Source organism: Arabidopsis thaliana (assembly GCF_000001735.4).
Source record: "Arabidopsis thaliana chromosome 1 sequence".
NCBI classification, from domain to species: Eukaryota; Viridiplantae; Streptophyta; class Magnoliopsida; order Brassicales; family Brassicaceae; genus Arabidopsis; species Arabidopsis thaliana.
The window spans coordinates 8408674-8427248 of NC_003070.9; the positions used below are offsets into that span (position 1 = coordinate 8408674).

General features: G+C 37.2%; 7 protein-coding genes and 2 long non-coding RNA genes across 11 annotated transcripts; 4 read left to right on the forward strand and 5 right to left on the reverse strand.

The window, feature by feature from the left end:
- The first annotated feature begins 1271 nt into the window (after positions 1 to 1271).
- Positions 1272 to 3406, forward strand: AT1G23790 (dicer-like protein (DUF936)). The gene is made up of 4 exons (NM_102227.4): positions 1272 to 2157; positions 2233 to 2400; positions 2492 to 2583; positions 2680 to 3406. Exons 1-4 carry the CDS (start codon positions 1426 to 1428, stop codon positions 3242 to 3244), a joined length of 1557 nt encoding a protein of 518 aa, NP_173791.2. The 5' UTR covers positions 1272 to 1425; the 3' UTR covers positions 3245 to 3406.
- Positions 3378 to 6213, reverse strand: ALDH2B7 (aldehyde dehydrogenase 2B7). Of its 2 annotated transcripts, NM_102228.4 has the most exons (11): positions 6056 to 6213; positions 5714 to 5839; positions 5498 to 5640; positions 5260 to 5413; positions 4935 to 5164; positions 4767 to 4856; positions 4502 to 4675; positions 4291 to 4428; positions 4061 to 4198; positions 3925 to 3986; positions 3378 to 3838 (listed from the first exon to the last, which is right to left on the reverse strand). In NM_102228.4, the coding sequence occupies exons 1-11, from the start codon at positions 6129 to 6131 to the stop codon at positions 3565 to 3567; spliced, it is 1605 nt and encodes a 534-aa protein (NP_564204.1). In that variant the 5' UTR covers positions 6132 to 6213; the 3' UTR covers positions 3378 to 3564. The 2 variants fall into 2 exon arrangements, with proteins under 2 accessions (NP_564204.1, NP_001321290.1); NM_001332622.1 differs by having other exon boundaries at positions 4061 to 4428.
- Positions 6214 to 8821: 2608 nt separating this feature from the next.
- On the forward strand, positions 8822 to 9893 carry AT1G23810 (Paired amphipathic helix (PAH2) superfamily protein; the record flags this gene model as incomplete). The annotated part of the gene is made up of 5 exons (NM_102229.1): positions 8822 to 8964; positions 9047 to 9328; positions 9430 to 9547; positions 9628 to 9729; positions 9813 to 9893. The coding sequence occupies 5 exons, from the start codon at positions 8822 to 8824 to the stop codon at positions 9891 to 9893; spliced, it is 726 nt and encodes a 241-aa protein (NP_173793.1).
- Positions 9894 to 11591: 1698 nt separating this feature from the next.
- Positions 11592 to 14312, forward strand: SPDS1 (spermidine synthase; the record flags this gene model as incomplete). Of its 2 annotated transcripts, none has more annotated exons than NM_202171.2 (9): positions 11592 to 11905; positions 11999 to 12075; positions 12167 to 12289; positions 12945 to 13049; positions 13146 to 13218; positions 13318 to 13389; positions 13495 to 13694; positions 13775 to 13898; positions 13986 to 14312. In NM_202171.2, the coding sequence occupies 8 exons, from the start codon at positions 11605 to 11607 to the stop codon at positions 13805 to 13807; spliced, it is 984 nt and encodes a 327-aa protein (NP_973900.2). The 2 variants fall into 2 exon arrangements, with proteins under 2 accessions (NP_973900.2, NP_173794.3); NM_102230.5 differs by having other exon boundaries at positions 11737 to 11905; positions 13495 to 13690; positions 13986 to 14051.
- On the reverse strand, positions 12268 to 12955 carry AT1G05833. The gene has a single exon (NR_138971.1). It is a non-coding gene; the product is annotated as an other RNA (long non-coding RNA).
- Positions 14287 to 15415, reverse strand: AT1G23830 (uncharacterized protein). Its single transcript, NM_102231.1, has one exon. It carries the CDS (start codon positions 15365 to 15367, stop codon positions 14330 to 14332), a length of 1038 nt encoding a protein of 345 aa, NP_564205.1. The 5' UTR covers positions 15368 to 15415; the 3' UTR covers positions 14287 to 14329.
- On the forward strand, positions 14396 to 15400 carry AT1G05837. Its single transcript, NR_138972.1, has one exon. It is a non-coding gene; the product is annotated as an other RNA (long non-coding RNA).
- A 53-nt stretch (positions 15416 to 15468) lies between the features above and the next one.
- AT1G23840 (uncharacterized protein) lies at positions 15469 to 16712 on the reverse strand. The gene has a single exon (NM_102232.2). It carries the CDS (start codon positions 16662 to 16664, stop codon positions 15648 to 15650), a length of 1017 nt encoding a protein of 338 aa, NP_564206.1. The 5' UTR covers positions 16665 to 16712; the 3' UTR covers positions 15469 to 15647.
- A 338-nt stretch (positions 16713 to 17050) lies between these two features.
- On the reverse strand, positions 17051 to 18562 carry AT1G23850 (uncharacterized protein). Its single transcript, NM_102233.4, has one exon. The coding sequence runs from the start codon at positions 18370 to 18372 to the stop codon at positions 17308 to 17310; it is 1065 nt and encodes a 354-aa protein (NP_564207.1). The 5' UTR covers positions 18373 to 18562; the 3' UTR covers positions 17051 to 17307.
- Positions 18563 to 18575: the final 13 nt, after the last annotated feature.

An 18575-nucleotide genomic window follows, 5' to 3' on the forward strand; every position in this document is an offset into this window, starting at 1 on the left:
TGAGAACCTATGAATTGGACATCTCATAAAACATGAAGTTAATAGACCAAATGGTTCGAGTTTCTGTTAAAAATGGTTACCAATTGTACAATCACTAACCAAATCTGGCTCTAGCATTTGCAACACCGTTAGTAACATAACTTTCAATGAGCAACAGCGATATTATTACCTCAAACTAATTTGTAGTTATGGTTTGGTATGTGTGTTAGCGCTTTTGATTATAAAAAACTAAAAATATTAAAATCTAGAAAAGGTTACAAATAATACCTTCTTGAATGTCAATCGGATTCTGACTTTTTTCTATGTCACATAAATTAAATTTTGTATTTGCGGCCAAATATATTAAATGGTACAAATTCAGAACATCATATATTCATTATTACCATATAAATAAATAACATCAAAGAAATTTTTTATCTCGCTACAGTTTTCACCCCATAAAAAAAATGCAAGCGGAATTGAGCAAGCCCTTACGAACTTGTATCCAACATTATTATCTTCATATGGTAATTCATTTGTGTGTTGTCCTATAGTAAAACGTGTAAGACTGCCTTCAATAAACTGAAGCATATCAACAATGTTTTCCATCAAAACGAATTTCGGTTTTTAAAACTCCTCGTGTTCATCCAAACAATAATTTCGGAGGAAAGAAATCATGACAAGATGTCAAGATCTTACCAAGTCCAAATAGTTACCTTGTGAGAAATAAAAATTCTACAAAGTATAGAATGAGTTACTCTAATGTATTTTGATGATAAATTCATACTTTAGAGATAATAAATATATAGAAATCAATTCCTATAAATCTGAAAAAATAGTAGTAATAAATACCATAAATAACTATTTGATATTATTTTTGGTTATCACAGGTGGTAACTAGTTTGAAAAATGGAACATAAATACTCACAACAACCTACCATTTTCAAAAATGAGGTGGCGAATCCACATAAAACAAACACAATTTCACATCCAAACATTATTTTGCAGATTTTGACTGATTACTAATAACAAAATTAAATGTTTTAAATATAGTTGACTAATAGACTAGAAAACATATGGGATTAGCGTGGGATGCGTACAATAAAAACAAGAAGATCCATCCAGATTAGATGTAATTATACAAATCAATAAAATAAATCACGCATACGAATACAAAATACAGTACAAAGACCCACCACCAAATTCGACCGTTGCTCACAACGTTCCAAGAAAAAAATCCCCAAGTATTTTCTTCTTTATTCAAAAAAGTTTCGATTTTTATTTTCAATTATCCCAATCCTCTTTCTTCTTCAACTACACTTACTTACCGTTGGATCTCTCCGACTTAAGTAACAAATAAAACCCTAAATTCTTCTTCCCGATCTAAACCCATTTCTTGAATTTCTCATCTGAATCACAAAGTCTCGATCTTGAAACTCAACAACAATGGCGGCTTTAGCCCCCGGAATCCTTCAAAAGCTAATCGACGGTATGAAAACCGGAGTTAAACCGACCGGAGAACACAGAAGCTCGTTATTACAAGTCACAGATATCGTCCCTATTGATCTTGACGAGAAGAATCTTTTACCGAAACAAGGCTTCTTCATAAAAGTCTCTGATTCTTCTCATTCAATCTACGTTAGCCTTCCTTCAGATCAAGACGACGACGTTTTAAGCAACAAGATGCAGTTAGGTCAGTTTATCTACGTTGATCGGCTTGATCCAGGGACACCTGTTCCGATCATCAAAGGTGCTAGACCGATTCCCGGACGACATCCTTTACTTGGAACTCCTGAGCCATTGATGAGTACAAGAGGAAAGATTGAGAGTTCGAGACCTAGAAGAGGTTCTTGGGGTCAAAACGGTGACGTTTCGTCTCCGTTTGTGTTAAAGCCTGCACCTTTGGATTTTGATCAGTGTACGCCGGCGAAACATAGGCTTGGTACGGGGAGATTTATGGCGGCGTCTCCGAATGTTATGACTAGAGGGAGGTCACCTGGTGGTGTTAGATGTTCTTATGGTGGAGGGCTTTTGTCGAAAATGGCGGAGAGTCCTGCTGCAATGATGAGGAAGAGCTGTGTTGTTCCGCCGAGTTCGAAGTTTCCGAGAAGTAAAAGTGTTTGCGATAGAGAGACAATGGCAAAGAACTCTGTTCTTTTTAGTCCTTTTAAATCCTCTGTAGGTACTTTTTCCTCTCTGTTTTTCTATATTGGCTTAGGCATCAAGGTTTATGAGTTAACAAGGGTTTTGCAGGCAAAGAAAAACGATTCACCGCCTCCGAGTGTACGTACTAGAAGAGCAACAGCAGCTTCCTTGTTGGAAGATGAAAGAGAGGCTCCAAAGTCTACTTCAAAGTATAGTAAGCTGGAAAAACCTGAGAAGAGTTTGAGTCTACCAGGAAGACTTAGCACACTGAGCAAGGTTTGCGTAAATGTGAATGTTAGATTGAATGGTTAGTCTTTTAAGAATGTGTTTGGTGATGATACTGAGAGATGTCTTTGTATCTGAACAGGAAGCTATGCAACAGCGAGAGACGGCTCAAAAGATAGCTCTTCAGGCATTGAGAGAAGCTACAACAACAGAAACAGTAGTTCGTCATCTCAAGTACACATAACAATCTCTTCTTGATTGGTTTCATTGTATGATTTATGGATGTTTGTGTTTGAAATGTTCTTATGGATCTTATTTGGGACAACGCAGGACATTTGCAAATCTGAGCAAATCAGCAAAAGCTGATTGTCCAGCTGCTTGCTTCGACAAGTTCTTGGAGTTTCACAGCCAGATATCTGAAACCATGAACGAAATTGCTTCTATCGAAGCAGCTGCTTCACCTGCTACTACTGAGAAAAAATCTGAGGATGGATCATTAATACTACACGAAATCCAGCATAACTCTATTGATCAGGAGAAAACAACATCAAAGAGAAGAATTCTCCTGAAGCAGCAGCAAAAGAGATCAAACGATGAGAACAAGAACCCCGCAGTTTCTCTTTCCGGATTAGGAAACACGGCGAGGTTGGTTAAAGAGATAGAGAAAGAAGCTGCAAATTGGTTCATGGAGTTTATAGAAAAGGCTCTGGAGAAAGGGATGAAGAAATGTAAAGGCACAAGTGATGCAGATGTTAAGAAGGTTCCACAGTCTCTGATTCTCAAAGTTGTAAACTGGGTGGAAGAAGAACATTCTGCTGATAACACGAAACGACCAGTTCATCCAAAAGCATCACATATCACTAGAAAGCTCAGAATCAAGTTGAAGAATCCTTAGACCATAAGCGCGATTTTGAGATGTTAAGTTGTTCCTTCTACGTCTACTGTGAAAAGGCTTTCAGTTTCCACTGCTTATAGAGAGATTTATTCATGGATTCTATTGTTATTAGTCAAGTTCATGTACACATCAATGAAACTAATAAGAGTTTGTGTTTATTAATCACACATTGTCATGTAGCTTTATTTGCAAAATGTATTGAAGATAAATTACTCTCAAAATCTAGAAATCCTAGAGACACAGTACAACTCCAGGTTTTCAAAGCAAAAGTGCAAATCATAAACCAAACTCGAGAAATAAGTGTAACCACCTGGTATGGTTTAGAGCCAGGCAGGGTTCTTGAGGGAAGTAACAACAGCCTTGACTTGCAAGTAATTGTTGAGACTGTAGATACCTTTCTCTCTACCAATGCCACTCATCTTATACCCTCCAAATGGAATTGATGCATCAAGTACATCAAAACAGTTGATCCAAACAGTCCCAACTCTGAGTGCTCGCATCAGCCGGTGTGCTGTGTCAAGATTCTGTGTGAACACTCCAGCAGCTAAACCGTACCTTGAGTTGTTGGCCCTTGCAATCACCTCATCAAGATCCCTAAGAAACATCAAAAGCCATTAGTAAAGTTTAATCAGAAAATGTCAACAAAGAGAAAGTTTTTGGTTTAGCATTTAGATTTGTACTTGAATTTCAGTATGGTTTGAACCGGCCCGAAAATCTCGTCTGTTGCTATGAGCATGTCATCCTGCAAAGTTCAACATGGTCCATATAAATCGATTTTCGCAAGAAAACTGTGACGGTAATAATCGGTTTACTTACTTTCACATCTGAGAAGACAGTAGGTTGAATGTAGTAACCCTTGGAACCAAGCCTGTCACCTCCAGCTTGTAATGTGGCTCCAGCCTCAACTCCATGTTTGATGTACTTCAGGATTTTGTTGAATTGCTCTGAGTCTACCTGTTTTTTTGTTCCAATACAAGTTGAAATGTTGTTCTGTTTATCACCGACAACATGGTTAGGCTACGGTTTCTAAATGATGGTATGACTACCTGGGGACCTTGCTCAATGCCTGACTTGAAGGGATCTCCAACATTTCGCTTGAGTGCACGAGCTTTAGCTTTCTCTACAAACTCATCATACACACGTTCATGTACAAATGTACGCGAACCAGCACAACAACATTGTCCCTACAGTTATACCTATCAGAAAAGGCTAGATTCTAAAGACTGTAGAACCATGAAACCATAAAAAAAACAGTACCTGGTTAAAGAACAAAGCGAAATGTGCAAGCTCAACGGCCTGATCCACATCAGCATCTTCACATACAATGAATGGTGACTTTCCTCCAAGCTCAAGAGTCACTGCCTTAAGGTTGCTTTTTGAAGCTAACTCAAGAATAATCTTCCCAACATCAGTAGACCCGGTGAAAGCAACCTGTAGAGTGCAGAGGATTTATCAGAAACTCTATAGAAGGCATAACTTTTGCCTTTTAATAGGATAATTTTTCAAAGTTTGTCTTTTAAACCTTATCAACGTCCATGTGACTAGCTATAGCTGCACCAGCAGTAGCCCCAAATCCAGAAACTATATTCACAACTCCATCAGGAAGTCCAGCCTGTGTCATAAAATTTCAGTTACTTGAGCAAAACATAACATCAATAAAACAGAATCTCACTGAAGAGCACATTGTTACCTCATGAAGTAGTTTCCCAACAAGAAGAGCAGATAGAGGAGTTTGCTCAGCAGTTTTGAGAACAACGGTGTTACCGCAAGCTAAAGCTGGTCCAAGTTTCCAAGAAAGCATGAGAAGAGGGAAGTTCCATGGGATGATTTGTCCAGCGACTCCTATAGGCTCATGTAAGGTCTGCACATGGTGTGGACCATCTCCTGGCATTGTCATTCCATGTATCTTGTCTGCCCAACCTGAGAAACTCATCGAAGAACAACATACAAAAATCCTTACAAAGATCATGAAAAAGTCATTAAGGTATACAATATGCATCAGTGGTTTCACTCACCAGCATAGTACCGGAACACCCTAGCAAGCATTGGTACTTCAATTTGAGCAGATTGTTCATAAGGTTTCCCATTATCCCAAGTCTCAAGAGCAGCAATCTCATCATTATGTTTCTCGATTAAATCAGCGAAACGAAACAGTATCTTTGATCTCTCCTGAAGAAATTAACAAAGCTAAGAGTCATGTCAAAAGCACAAATAAAACACAGAAGATAAGCACAAAACAACTTTGTTATATACATAAGCTGTCATTTTAGGCCATGGTCCTTCATCAAAAGCCTTTCGTGCAGCTGCAACCGCGCGGTTCACGTCTTCTGCATCACCTTCAGACACTTGAGCAATCACTTCTCCATTTCTTGGATCCAAAGTAGGGAAAGTTTTTCCTGTAGTTTTTAAACAATCTAGTCTCAATATTTTTACGAGCTTAAGATATTGACAAGGCTAAACATTTCTTACCTGACACTGCATCAACGAATCTTCCACCGATTAGAAGCTGTGTGTGTTCAACTTTCACTGGTGGAGTAATAGTGTTTTCGACAGCAGCAGCGAGGTTACTGTATCTTTGAGCTCCTCTGTTCATGCCTAAAGAAACAAACAAGAACGCATAGATTCGATCTAAATGAGACCAAGATCATCAAATCCATCGACAAGTAACCACAAAATCCGAAAAACTCGGAGATCATTGATCCGTATGAAAGTTAACAGAGACAATGAAAACAGAACGATCTCGATCATTATCAAGATAACTATGACAGAGAAGCAATGGCTCTACAAATGGATCGGATCGCATTTAGATACCTCTAAGAGAGAAGATAGAACGTGAGGAGGACATGAAAGAGCGAGAGAGCAGCGAAGAAACTCTTCTTGATGCCATGGCTAACTTTTTTTGTTCTTCTTCTCTTTCTCACGGTGATGGTCTCTTTTGTATTGGTGTGAGAACTCTGTTTATGGAAGCACACGAGTAATGATTTCGCATTTAACGAACATAAGAAAGAACCATTTCAGGGATAAAAATATCACATTCGTTCCCCACTTGTCGTCTACACAAGAGTCAAATCAAAACTCGTGTCGACACTAATAATACTACAATATCATTTTAATCATTCATTTCTATATATTATTTTAGAATTATTTTACTTAGTACTTAGTAGTACCATACCATAATCTTCGGAGTTATAGTTGTAGTTGTAGTTTTAGTATCATAGATATTACGCTAATAAAAGACATAGTAATACACTAATACTAGTACAATATTCAAATATGTTTTTATTTCATTATATTTCTGTCATTTATTGGATTTTTTTTTTCTGTGACAAATTTACATATATAATCACTAGTACATAAACTGGAATATTTTACAGAAATATATTTAAAATTAACATCATAGAAAATAACGATTTTTAAGTGTGAATAGAGATTATAATAAGAAAAAAGTGTGAATGGAGATTTAAAAAGTGTGGTACGGCATTGAAGGCGTAAGAGAAAAGTATTACGTCCTGATTATTTTGAAGAGATTTGAGTGGTTCACCTACCACACTAAAAATAGGTGATTATTTTGCTTATTTATCGTTATTCTATACAAATATTAGTAGGATAATTTACTAGTAATTATGGTATAAGATAGTGTCAACTTTGTGTGTTGGCATTAAAGATTACGTTTTTAATTGTTATTATGTGTTTGTATAGAGATAAGATCATATATTAGTCATCATTCTATACTAATAATATTTCTTGTTATCACTAAGATATGATCTTGATGACAATGTTACACAGTTACAATACGTATAACTCAGTTTGGACTTTGGATCCAACCTTACAAAAACAGAACAATTCGATGGACAAGGCTATATTTTAGCCATAATCTCCTTATTACTAGGTAGTTTCAAGTTTTTCAAGATTTATATACTATGTAATTGTTCTGTGTTAAAAAGTGTTGGTTTTTTATAGCTTTTTTTTTTGTTGACACAAAGCTTTTTTAAAAAAACAAATGACGACAAATTTATACAAAACTGACAGAAACTGGTTTAGTTAGCTATGGAAACTTATATGAGCGTTAAAAAAATGCTAATGCACATTGATTATCACGTTTTCATAGTTAGAAGTACGAAAAACCTTTAAAAAAATTTGGGATTTCCAAACATCTTTTCATGCATAACCAAATATATATATTTTCATAGTGCATAGACATTATCGATACGTAAACGTATTTCTTTTTGTTTCTTTATAGAAAATTCATTTTAGCATTTACTTGTTTATCTCTACCAACTTTTCTTTTAATAGATAGATAAAAAGAAGGGATTATTGTGTCATGACTTTTTTTTCTCCATAATGTTTTCGTATAAGATTCGACTATATATACAGTAATAGACCGTCCGTTCGAAATTATTAACACGAACTAGGAACAAACGTATGAAATTGAAACATCATTATCAAATGTTCGGTACTTCGTATATTATAGAAGTAGCTAGCTAGATTACTAGGATGATCCAAAATACCTCATAAACACTACACTTTGATAGGGAAAAAATATAGTTAACATAAACAAATATCGTCTCTACAAAGTAATGTATTTTTTGCTAAAAAAAAAGGAAGGTATATGTCAATTGAAAAATAATCAAACCAAATGTAAAAAAAAAAGTATATGCTAAAAAAAAAATGTACATGCTGCATTATGTTGTTTTTTGCGAAAAATAGGTCCTGAAATGGGCTACTATTATTAGTGGGCCAAACCTTGCGATCCAATTCCCTAATGACGGTATAGGGCGTGCACTGGTGGAAGACTAGCTATTGATTTATATATGTTTGGAGTTTGGACTAAAATAAATAGAAATATCTGTATTCCAATTATATATAAAAAATTCTCATCGTCTTTGATATATAGAAAGTTTTTAAAATTTCAGTTTCACAGATGTTACCAGTTCTAGTTTTATAAGCTTATGCTAATTATCTGATCAATGCAAACAAAAGTTGACAATAATAAAATGAAGTCTTTTTTTTTCCGCAAAATAAAATGAAGTCAAATATGGTATATTCCTACTATAAATATAGACTAAGACTCGTGAATAATACTCGAATCAGTCTCTGAGGTTTTGCTGGAAAAAAAAACCGAAGAGCTCAAAACAGAGTGCGTTTGTTTCTGGGAATCTTGAAGCCTCTCACTTGCGAAGACGAAGCTTGCTTGTTAGGTAGTTATCTTCTTCTTCTTCTTCGTTTCAATTCCTTTTTCGTTCATCTGAAATGTGAAATCATGTGACGTGACGATTGGGTTAACGATCGAATTTCGTATATGATTCTTTTCTAGTTTCTTTAATCAGCAAGTCTTGTTGTTTTCTTTCAATCGAGACTGATTCTAGATGTTCTTAAGGATCTTGTTCGATGAAATTTACATGAATCTGTATTCTAGAAGATGAACTTTGCATGAATCATCCATATCGACGAACTGATCTTGTTGTTGTTATGGATTAAGTTTCTTGAGATACAAGAAAGGCTTCAATGACCAATCTGATCTGTTTTGATGAACACAAATCTTTATCTTTGAACAATGGATTAGGTCAATTTCACACCATGGCTGGAGGAAGTAAATCACCGGCGTCATCTTTGGAAGATGGAAAGGCATACGTCAATGCTGTGAAGGTCGCATTGGAGGAAGCGGAACCTGCAAAATATCAAGAGTTTCTAAGACTCTTTCATGAGGTGATAGCGCGAAGGTGTGTTTGGTTTGCTCTTAAACAGTCTAAAGAACAAAGACACATGTGAGAATTGATTCTAATGTTATTTTTATCTTTGTAGGATGGGTATGGCTACTTTCAGTGCACGCATGCAGGACCTCTTGAAAGATCACCCGAGTCTGTGTCTTGGTTTAAATGTCATGCTTGCACCTGAGTATCAGAGAGCCATCCCTCCCGAGGCTAGCGAAGAGTTTCATAAGGTGGTTGGAAGAAGCGTACCACGTCCGGAGCCTACCATAGATGATGCGACTTCATACCTCATTGCTGTGAAGGAAGCATTTCATGATGAACCTGCAAAATATGAGGAAATGCTTAAGCTCTTGAATGATTTTAAAGCTCGCAGGTATGTATTAGTTCTTTTCTCCATGTTATGTTTGATTTTCTCAGTCTACAGAACAAATACATTATGTAAATTGATTCTGATGTTACTAAGTCTCTTTGTAGAGTCAATGCCGCTAGTGTCATTGCTAGGGTGGAGGAACTCATGAAAGATCACTCGAATCTGCTTTTTGGTTTCTGTGTCTTCCTTTCAGCTACAACGAGTTTTACCACGAAGCTTAAGGTATAGAGTGCTTATAGGTACCATTTGATATTTCCTATATGTTCACTTGCGGTTTAAGTAACAAAATTGTCCATATGCAGGCAAAGTTTCAGGGCGATGGTAGTCAAGTAGTTGACTCAGTTCTTCAGATAATGAGAATGTACGGTGAGGGAAACAAGTCCAAACATGATGCGTATCAGGAGGTAGGCTTCTTGGTAGGATACTTTGTGTTGTGTGTTGCACTTTCTTAGTTCTTTGGTTTCATTTGCTTTGTTATCTTTTGCAGATCGTTGCACTTGTTCAGGGTCATGACGATTTAGTCATGGAGCTTTCACAAATTTTCACTGATCCATCTACTAGAGTCTAGAGATGACTAAGGACGGTACTGGAAGGCTTCTAACGAAAAGAGAGTGATTTTAGTTTTCTTTTGCAAACATTTGAGTTTGGTTTGATTAACATGACATTCACAAATATGCTATGCTTCTATGTTGAGGTATATTGTACAATGAATTGGCGTATAAGAGACTAAAAGAGAGTGTATAGTTTCTTTTGTTGAGGTTTCTTTGATATCAAATGTTTTTTCACTAAATAAATATTTCCTCGTTACCAAGAAGACATGAGATTTGGGCCGTGTAGATATTTTTTGGGTCGTGTTTGCATAAGAAACTGAGAGGGGAAACACTAAAAAAACAGAGTTCAGCTAGAAACAAAAACAGAGAGGAAGAGAGCCCAAACTTACGCCTGGCCAAAAAATACAGAGCAAAACAAACAAAGTCAAGTAATTCTAATAACAAATATATTTTCTAATTTAAGTAAACCTTATATGAATTACGAAATTGATAATAAGATTTTATAGAAAAAAATTAAATTCAATATTTATATCTCTAATTTAAATATGTTTTGTATATTTTTTAAAACAAGATTTGGACTAAATTAATACAAATATCTGCATTCTAATCATAAAACTTTCTCATCATATGTCTTTAATTTATAGAAAGCTTTTAAATTTCATTTTCACAGATTTTACCAATTATATACTTTTGCAACTAAAAAAACCAGAAGACTGCAGTGTAAAAGCTAATGCTAAGATTTTACTAATTATCTGCTCAATACAAACACAAATCGATAATAAAGCTCTTTACATACAAACACCGGATTCTACTATCGATGATGCGGATGCGGTTACATACATCAATGCTGTGAAGGAAGCATTTCATGATGAACCTGCCAAGTATGACGTGTTTTTAAAGCTCTTTACTGACGTTCGCGTCCATATATAGATATGAGTTGTTTTCTCTCTTGTTATGTTTGGCATGCTCATCATTTCATAAGTACCAATCCACAGAACAAACACACTACGTGAACTGATCCTGATGTTACTAAGGTCTCTTTTTGTAGAGTGTATGTCGCTAGTGACATTTCTAGAACGAAGGAACTCATCAAAGATCACGAGAATCTGCTTCTTCGTTTAAATGCCTTCCTTTCCAGCTGAGACTCAGAGAGTCCTACATCCCAATATTGAGCAACGGGCTGCATCTGATGATAACAAAAGAAGTTCCTTGTAGACTGACAAAACATAAGCACCTATGTGCTTTGATTGAGCTTTGAACCCACAAGAGCCAAGATTTAGCTAATACTACATATGAACCAATTGCTTCCTCTACTAGGAGCTGTACCAAATCTTATTATCACTGTACAAAGTTTCATATTGTTAAAAACTAATTTACACAAGATTACTTACAACAAATAAAGTTAAAACAAAAATAGATTATAGAGTTTGGAATTGGTAACTAAACCAATTGAGAGAACATGGAAATAACATTCTCTAGTCTAGTCCGTCCATGTTTGGTGGTGGTACAGTATGAGAATTTTGCACGTGAGAAAGCGCGTGTGCTAAAAAGCGAGTGAGCATTAAAGACACGAATAAAAAACCAGACATAAAAAGCCAAAAAGTTTCTCTTTAAAAAACCATTAAAAAGGACCCAAAAGTTAAAGAAACGATATATTCGAGGCAAAAGTAGAATTATCATCACATAATAATTTCGCTACGTTGAAAAAAAAGTGAATAAAAAAATGAAATGATATTTTCAGTTGTACGCTCTTCTCTTCCTTATATCTTCCGCTTCACTTCACACCAAAATCACCACCTCTCACAAACCCTAGTTCCTCCTCTCTCTCATTTCTCGGAGATATTCACCAGAGCAATAACCATGGACGCTAAAGAAACCTCTGCCACCGATTTGAAAAGACCGAGAGAAGAGGATGATAACGGCGGCGCCGCTACCATGGAGACGGAGAACGGAGATCAGAAAAAGGAACCTGCTTGTTTCTCCACTGTTATTCCTGGGTGGTTCTCTGAAATGAGTCCTATGTGGCCAGGTCTTGTTTCCTTCCTCTCTCTCTCTCAAAAAACAAATTCTGGGTTCTTAAATTAAAAAGCTGATTTTTTTTTTCATTGGTTTGATGATGCAGGAGAGGCACACTCATTGAAGGTTGAGAAAGTTTTGTTTCAAGGGAAATCAGATTATCAGGATGTTATTGTTTTCCAGGTAACAAAAATAAGAATCATTTCTCTGTTTTTTCCTAACTTATTTGTCTGTGATTATACTTATAAAGACTTGTTTTTTATGTGTTGGTTAGTCTGCAACATATGGAAAAGTTTTGGTTTTGGATGGAGTAATCCAACTTACGGAGAGAGATGAATGTGCTTATCAGGAAATGATCACTCATCTTCCTTTGTGTTCTATCCCTAACCCTAAGAAGGTATACAATCAATCCTTTTGCTAGATTCTGTGACCTTGATTGTGTTGTGTTGTGGGTAATCAAAAGTTTATAGCTTTGGAATGTAATGAAAGGTCTTTCTTGAAGTTTGCATTTTTCTTCTCCGGTAAAGTAGGATGATGAAATCATTAGTTATGGAGAAATAGAGAAACCAGAGTTCCTTTTATTAGATGTGTATATAGAAACTACTTGAGTTGGCATTAATGATTACATTCCAGGGTGGTGATAGGAATGTCCACTAGAGAAAAGGTTCATGATCACCATTTTTTGCTTTTTATATGTACAAACTTTGATGGCCTCCTGAGAAAAAAAGGTACATAGTCCCATGTTCCCTTCTGGCAAAGTTAGAGAACTCAAGTAACTTTATTGGGTTATAATAATGATTCGGAAGAAACTTATTTCAATGGGCTTAAATGATTAGTCTTTAGCTTGTTATTGGGGGACTTGGTTCAGAAAAGGTTAGATAATCAAGCTTCTTACATTCAGAATTGCTTTTGCTCCCAAGTATCAGAATTGGGTAGTCTAACTATTTTGGGTTATGGTAAAGTGGGTCAGCTAAAAATGCTGTTTTTGCTTTTAGCTAGTAAAGCTATAAGCCAGAGTGTATCTGATCAATGCCTTTCTAGTTCTTCCATAGGTTTTGGTCATTGGAGGAGGAGATGGAGGTGTCCTGCGGGAAGTTGCACGCCATGCTTCTATTGAGCAGATTGACATGTGTGAAATTGATAAAATGGTGGTCGACGTGAGTGGTCACTTACTTTTCACCTTTCCTTCTTCTCTATTTCGATAGATAAATACCTTGTTATCTAATTTGTTTCCACCTACTGGTAATTTTCAGGTGTCTAAGCAATTTTTCCCTGATGTAGCAATTGGATATGAGGATCCTCGCGTGAACCTTGTCATTGGCGATGGTACAATACTGCCGCTTTTTTCTCTCTTTCTGAAACATTATGTAGTTATGTTGAACACATTTTGCCGTTTCAAACTGATCGGTTGGTGAATCGTTGCAGGTGTTGCTTTCTTGAAGAATGCTGCTGAAGGATCATACGATGCAGTTATTGTTGACTCTTCAGATCCAATCGGTAACTACTACAATCAGATGTCATCAGATGTCATCAGAAACAACATTATTCCTTACTGTTATGTTGAACAATACTAAAAAGCAGCCTTTACTTATTGTCTGTCAGGTCCTGCAAAGGAGCTGTTTGAGAAACCCTTCTTCCAATCTGTGGCTAGAGCTCTTCGTCCTGGTGGAGTTGTGTGCACTCAAGCTGAAAGCTTGTGGCTTCACATGGACATCATCGAAGACATTGTTTCCAACTGCCGTGAGATCTTCAAGGGTTCTGTGAACTATGCTTGGACCAGCGTTCCAACATACCCCAGGCATGTTTAATGACCTTTAACATCAATCTCTCTCCTTTTTGGGTGATTATAACTTAACCTGAATCACACTTTTCTTATTTTCAGTGGGGTCATTGGATTTATGCTTTGTTCAACTGAAGGACCTGATGTTGACTTCAAACACCCACTGAACCCAATTGACGAGAGCTCCAGCAAATCAAATGGACCTTTGAAGTTTTACAATGCCGAGGTAAGATAAAAATCTCTCAGTATACCATTTCATGCGGTCTACACACTCGAATCATTAGCTTATGCTCTCATTTCTTGGGGGTTTCAGATTCATTCAGCTGCATTCTGCTTGCCTTCTTTCGCCAAGAAGGTCATTGAGTCAAAAGCCAATTGAAAAGGGAAAGAAAACTAATCTGGAGGATCGTTGAATTTATCAAAAAATAAAAGCTTTTTACAGTTTTTAGAATGTTCTGTTGTTTCACTCATGTTTCTGTAACACAATGCAAGAGCGACTATGTCTTCTTTTAGCATTACACATTCGCATAGTAGCAAATCCTATTTACAACATGTTCTTATGCTTTTGCGTTGAAGCTGAGAAGTCTAATAACCTTTCTGCTTTTATACCATTTATTATAAAGATTCACACTTTGAATTGATCTCAGCCAAAGTCTCTTAAGCAGCAGGAGTTTTAGCTTGTTCTACATCACGCTTTTTTCTCAAAACCATAGTTTTACAATCATGGTAACAGGCAAGACAAGTCACCCATTTAAGTAAATTGCCAACACAAATCAAGCCTACATAGAAGCCAGTGTACATCACTCCATTTCCACTCGCACTGCATTTGGAGTATAAACATGGCATCCTTGTCGCAAGACCGAAGACCAAGAACATTAACATCAACCAGAGGTCACGCTTCTCATGTCCTTTTCTATACCAACCTGAAAGAGACAGAGCATCTCCTCCGTAGATGCCTTGACCATCTTCGTCTTCTTCCAAGACCGAAACAACCAAACCCATGTTCCATCCGGAGCTCCACTTACTATACTTTGCAGTCAGAACTATAAATAGAGTACATTGCATCAGAAGAGTCAGAGGCACTACCACGTTGAATAGACCCGTTGGTTGGTAGTGGAACCCTTTGTATTCGCGTGAGAGATAAGGAATGGATACGTAGTTGGTTGAACCAGAGAGAAACTGAAGAAAAAAGAACAAGAAAAAGAAAAGAAAAACTGAGGTTGACCAAAGGAGGACATAGAGAGATGTGATCAGACAACCTCCTACTCTGTTCTGACATATTTTGATAGATCTCTCTACCAAATAAAGCAGCCCTAACGGCTCTTCCTTGGATGTGTAAACAATCGAAGATGCTGCAACGATCGTGGTGGTGGTAAGAAGGTCAAGAATGGTGTAGGGGAAGAAGTAGAGCAGAAATGTCTGGATCAGCCATGAAATCAGATCATTCTTTTTCTCTGATATGAGAATCAGATCATTTTCCGGCAAGTCTTCTCCCAGAATGAGTAGTTTCCAGAGGAATTGGGAAGTGAGATAGACGGTGGTTTGGAGGGAGAGCTCAAAGAAGATCAAGAAAAAAAACAGTGGGAGAGAGCAGAGGCATAGGAAGAGCAAGAGATTGATGTTACCAAAGAGTAGCTTAAGAGCTCGTTTTAGTAGTTCGATGACACTTAGCTTCTCTTCGCTATTCGTCTCCATTTGTTGATCTCTTTCTCACAATTGAAGTAGAAGAAAAAGGGTAATCACAGATCTGTATGTAAAGTAGAACATATATTAATATATGGTTAGCATCCTTCATTGACTTGTTGACTTATTCTACAAGCCACTGTATGGTAATGTTTGACTAGTAGGGTTTTACTAGAAGTGTCTTCTGATTTGAGAACTATTAAACTTCAATTTGTTATTTCAAGTAGAGAGCAAAAGCTATTGGTGATAGAGAAATTGTTAAAGATTTGGTCACAACTCACAAACAATTTCTCTATGTAGCAAAAGCTTTTGACCCAATCTCCACGTCACCCTTTTTCCTCAAGACCCTTGTGTTACAATCATGGTACCAAACAACACAAGAAACCCATTTAACGACATTCCCAACACAAATCAAACTTACATAGAGACCAGTGTACAACACTCCATTCCCACTCAGACTTTCACTGCATTTGTAGTATAAACATGGCATCCTTGTCACAAGAGCGCCGACCAAGAACACTAGCATCATCCAGAAGTCACGCTTCTCTTGTCCTCTTAAGTACCAAGCTGAAAGAGACAGAGCACTACTTCCATAGATGCCTTTACTATCTTCTTCCTCTTCTAAGACCGAAACAACCATACTAATGTTCCATCCCGCGCTCCACTTGCTGAACTTTGCAGCCAGAACTATGAAGACAGTACCATGAATCAGAACTACCACCACATCCAACAGAACCACTGCTTGTTCAAGGAATCTTTGGTCTTGCACCACTGCTTGATTAAAGAATATTTGTTGTTCGAGTGTGAGAGAAGCAAAATATAAGTAGATGGTCGAACCAGAGAACAAACCGAGGAAAACAGAGGTCGACAAGAGAAGGACATAGAGAGATGTGATCAGACAACCTCCTACTTTGTTCTGACATAGCTTGAAAGATCTCCCTACCAAATAAAGCAACCCTAACGGCTCTTCCTCAGATGTGTAAGCAATCGATGATGCTGCAACGATCGTGGTGGTGGTAAGGAGGTCAAGAATAGTATAGGGAAAGAAGTAGAGCAGAGTTGTCTGAATCAGCCAAGGAAGAAGATCATTCTCCGACAAGTCCTCCTCAGAATTGACTAGTTTGGAGATGTATGTGGAAGCGAGTGAGACAGTGGTTTGGAGGGAGAGCTCGAAGAAGATCAAGAAACAAAACAGTGGGAGAGAGCAAAGAAAGAGGAAGAGAGCGAGATTGATGTTACCAAAGAGTAGCTTAAGAGCTCGTTTTAGTAGTTCGATGACACTTAGCTTCTCCTCGCTCTTTGTCTCCATTTGTTGATCTCTTTCTCACAATAGAAGAAGAGAGGTCACAGATCTGTATGTGTAGTGGTGGAACATGTAATTGGTAATAAGTCTTTGAGTAATTTAATGGTCGTCCTTCATTGACGTTGACTTCTTGACTTGGTCTATAAGTCACTGTATGTAATGTTTGATTAGTAGTGGGGTTTTACTAGATAAGCTTCAAGTCTTAGATTGTCAATTTAGAACTATTTACACTTTGTTGTAATTAAATTATATGGAAATTAGCAAAAAACTTGATCGAAGTATTAGAGATAACAGTGAAAGCCTAACTATGAAGTGAAGTCAGTTAATCTAAGACGTGTGTCCAATATCATTCTTATGAAAACATATATTTAGAATTTTTTATTTCGTTTTTTTTTTATGTTAGAGATAAGATAAAATTAAGCTTTACATTGTATAAGTGTACATGATCAAACACAACTCAATAATATAACTTTCAATAAATACTTGGCCAAGCCATGAACACTGATAGTCTCACACAACAATACATTGGGATATGACCTTAATGGCTTAAACGGAGCAACTATAAGGAAAGCTTGAAGAGGCCAGAGCTATTGGTCATGTAGAAATTGTTTAAGATTCGAGAGCTTTGGTTTGATCTAAGACAATTTATCTATGCAACAAAAGTCTTACCTTTTGATCCAATCTCCACATCACCTTTCTTCTCCAAAACGCTAGTTCTACAATCTTCATAAAACACTACACAAGCCACCCATTTGATCATATTCCCAACACAGATCAAACCCACATAGAAACTCGTGTACAACACTCTGTTTCCATTGGAACTCTCCGTGCATTTGAAACAAAAACATGGCATCCTCATCGCAATAGCGAAGACCAAGAACACCAGCATCACTTGGAGACCACGCTTCTCATGTCCTTTTCCATAGTTAGAAGACAGTGTCAAGGCATCGGTTCCATATATGCTTTGACCATTTTCTTCCTCTTCTAACACCGAAACAACCAAACCCATGTTCCATCCCGCACTCCACTTGCTGAACATCGCCAGTAAACCGAGAAAGATAGCACCGTGAAACATAGCTAAAACCGCATCAAACAACATCTTTACCGGACTGTTGACACTGCTGCTTCTGTAATAGCCTTCGGCATCTTCTTCAATGTTTATAGAATAGTAGTATGAGTTTTCGCCTGATCCGGTCAGAGAAATGATGTGGAAATAGTTCGTTGCTACAAATAAGAAGCCAAAGAAAACAGGGGTTGACAAGAGAAGGACGTACAGAGAGGTGATCAGACAACCTTCAAGTCTGTTTTGACATATCTCTACCGTTCTCCGAACCAATTGACCGAACCTTAACGGTTCCTCCTCCGACGTGTGAACAGTCCAAGATGCAGAGACTATTGTGGTGGTGGTGAAGAGGTCTATGAGGCCGTACGGGAACAAGTAGAGTAGAAATGTCTGGATAAGCAATGGAATCAGATTCTCCAAGACGGAAGCATCTTGAGGAACGTAGTAGTAATCCCAATTAGTGAGTTGTCGAACGAGGTATTGAGAAGCGAGTGAGACAGTGGTTTGGAGTGAAAGCTCGAAGAAGATCAAGAAACAAAAGAGGGGGAGAGAGCAAAGGAAGAGGAAGAGAACAAGATTGATGTTACCACATAGAAGCTTTGTTGCTCGTTTGAGTATGTTGATGAAACCTAGATCCTCCTCAATCTTCATCTTCTTTCACAGTTCTCTTCTTCTCTACAAAGAAAAAGGGAGAGTACAGATCTACTACAGTTTTTTATTCGTAAATATGGAGTCGTTTCTTCATTGACGTTGACGTAAGAATTGGTATACCAACAAATCTGAACCAAATTGCCTCAAAACCAAATTTAGAAAAGTATTAAAATGAAAACATGTGGCGGCCGAAGAAGAACAGA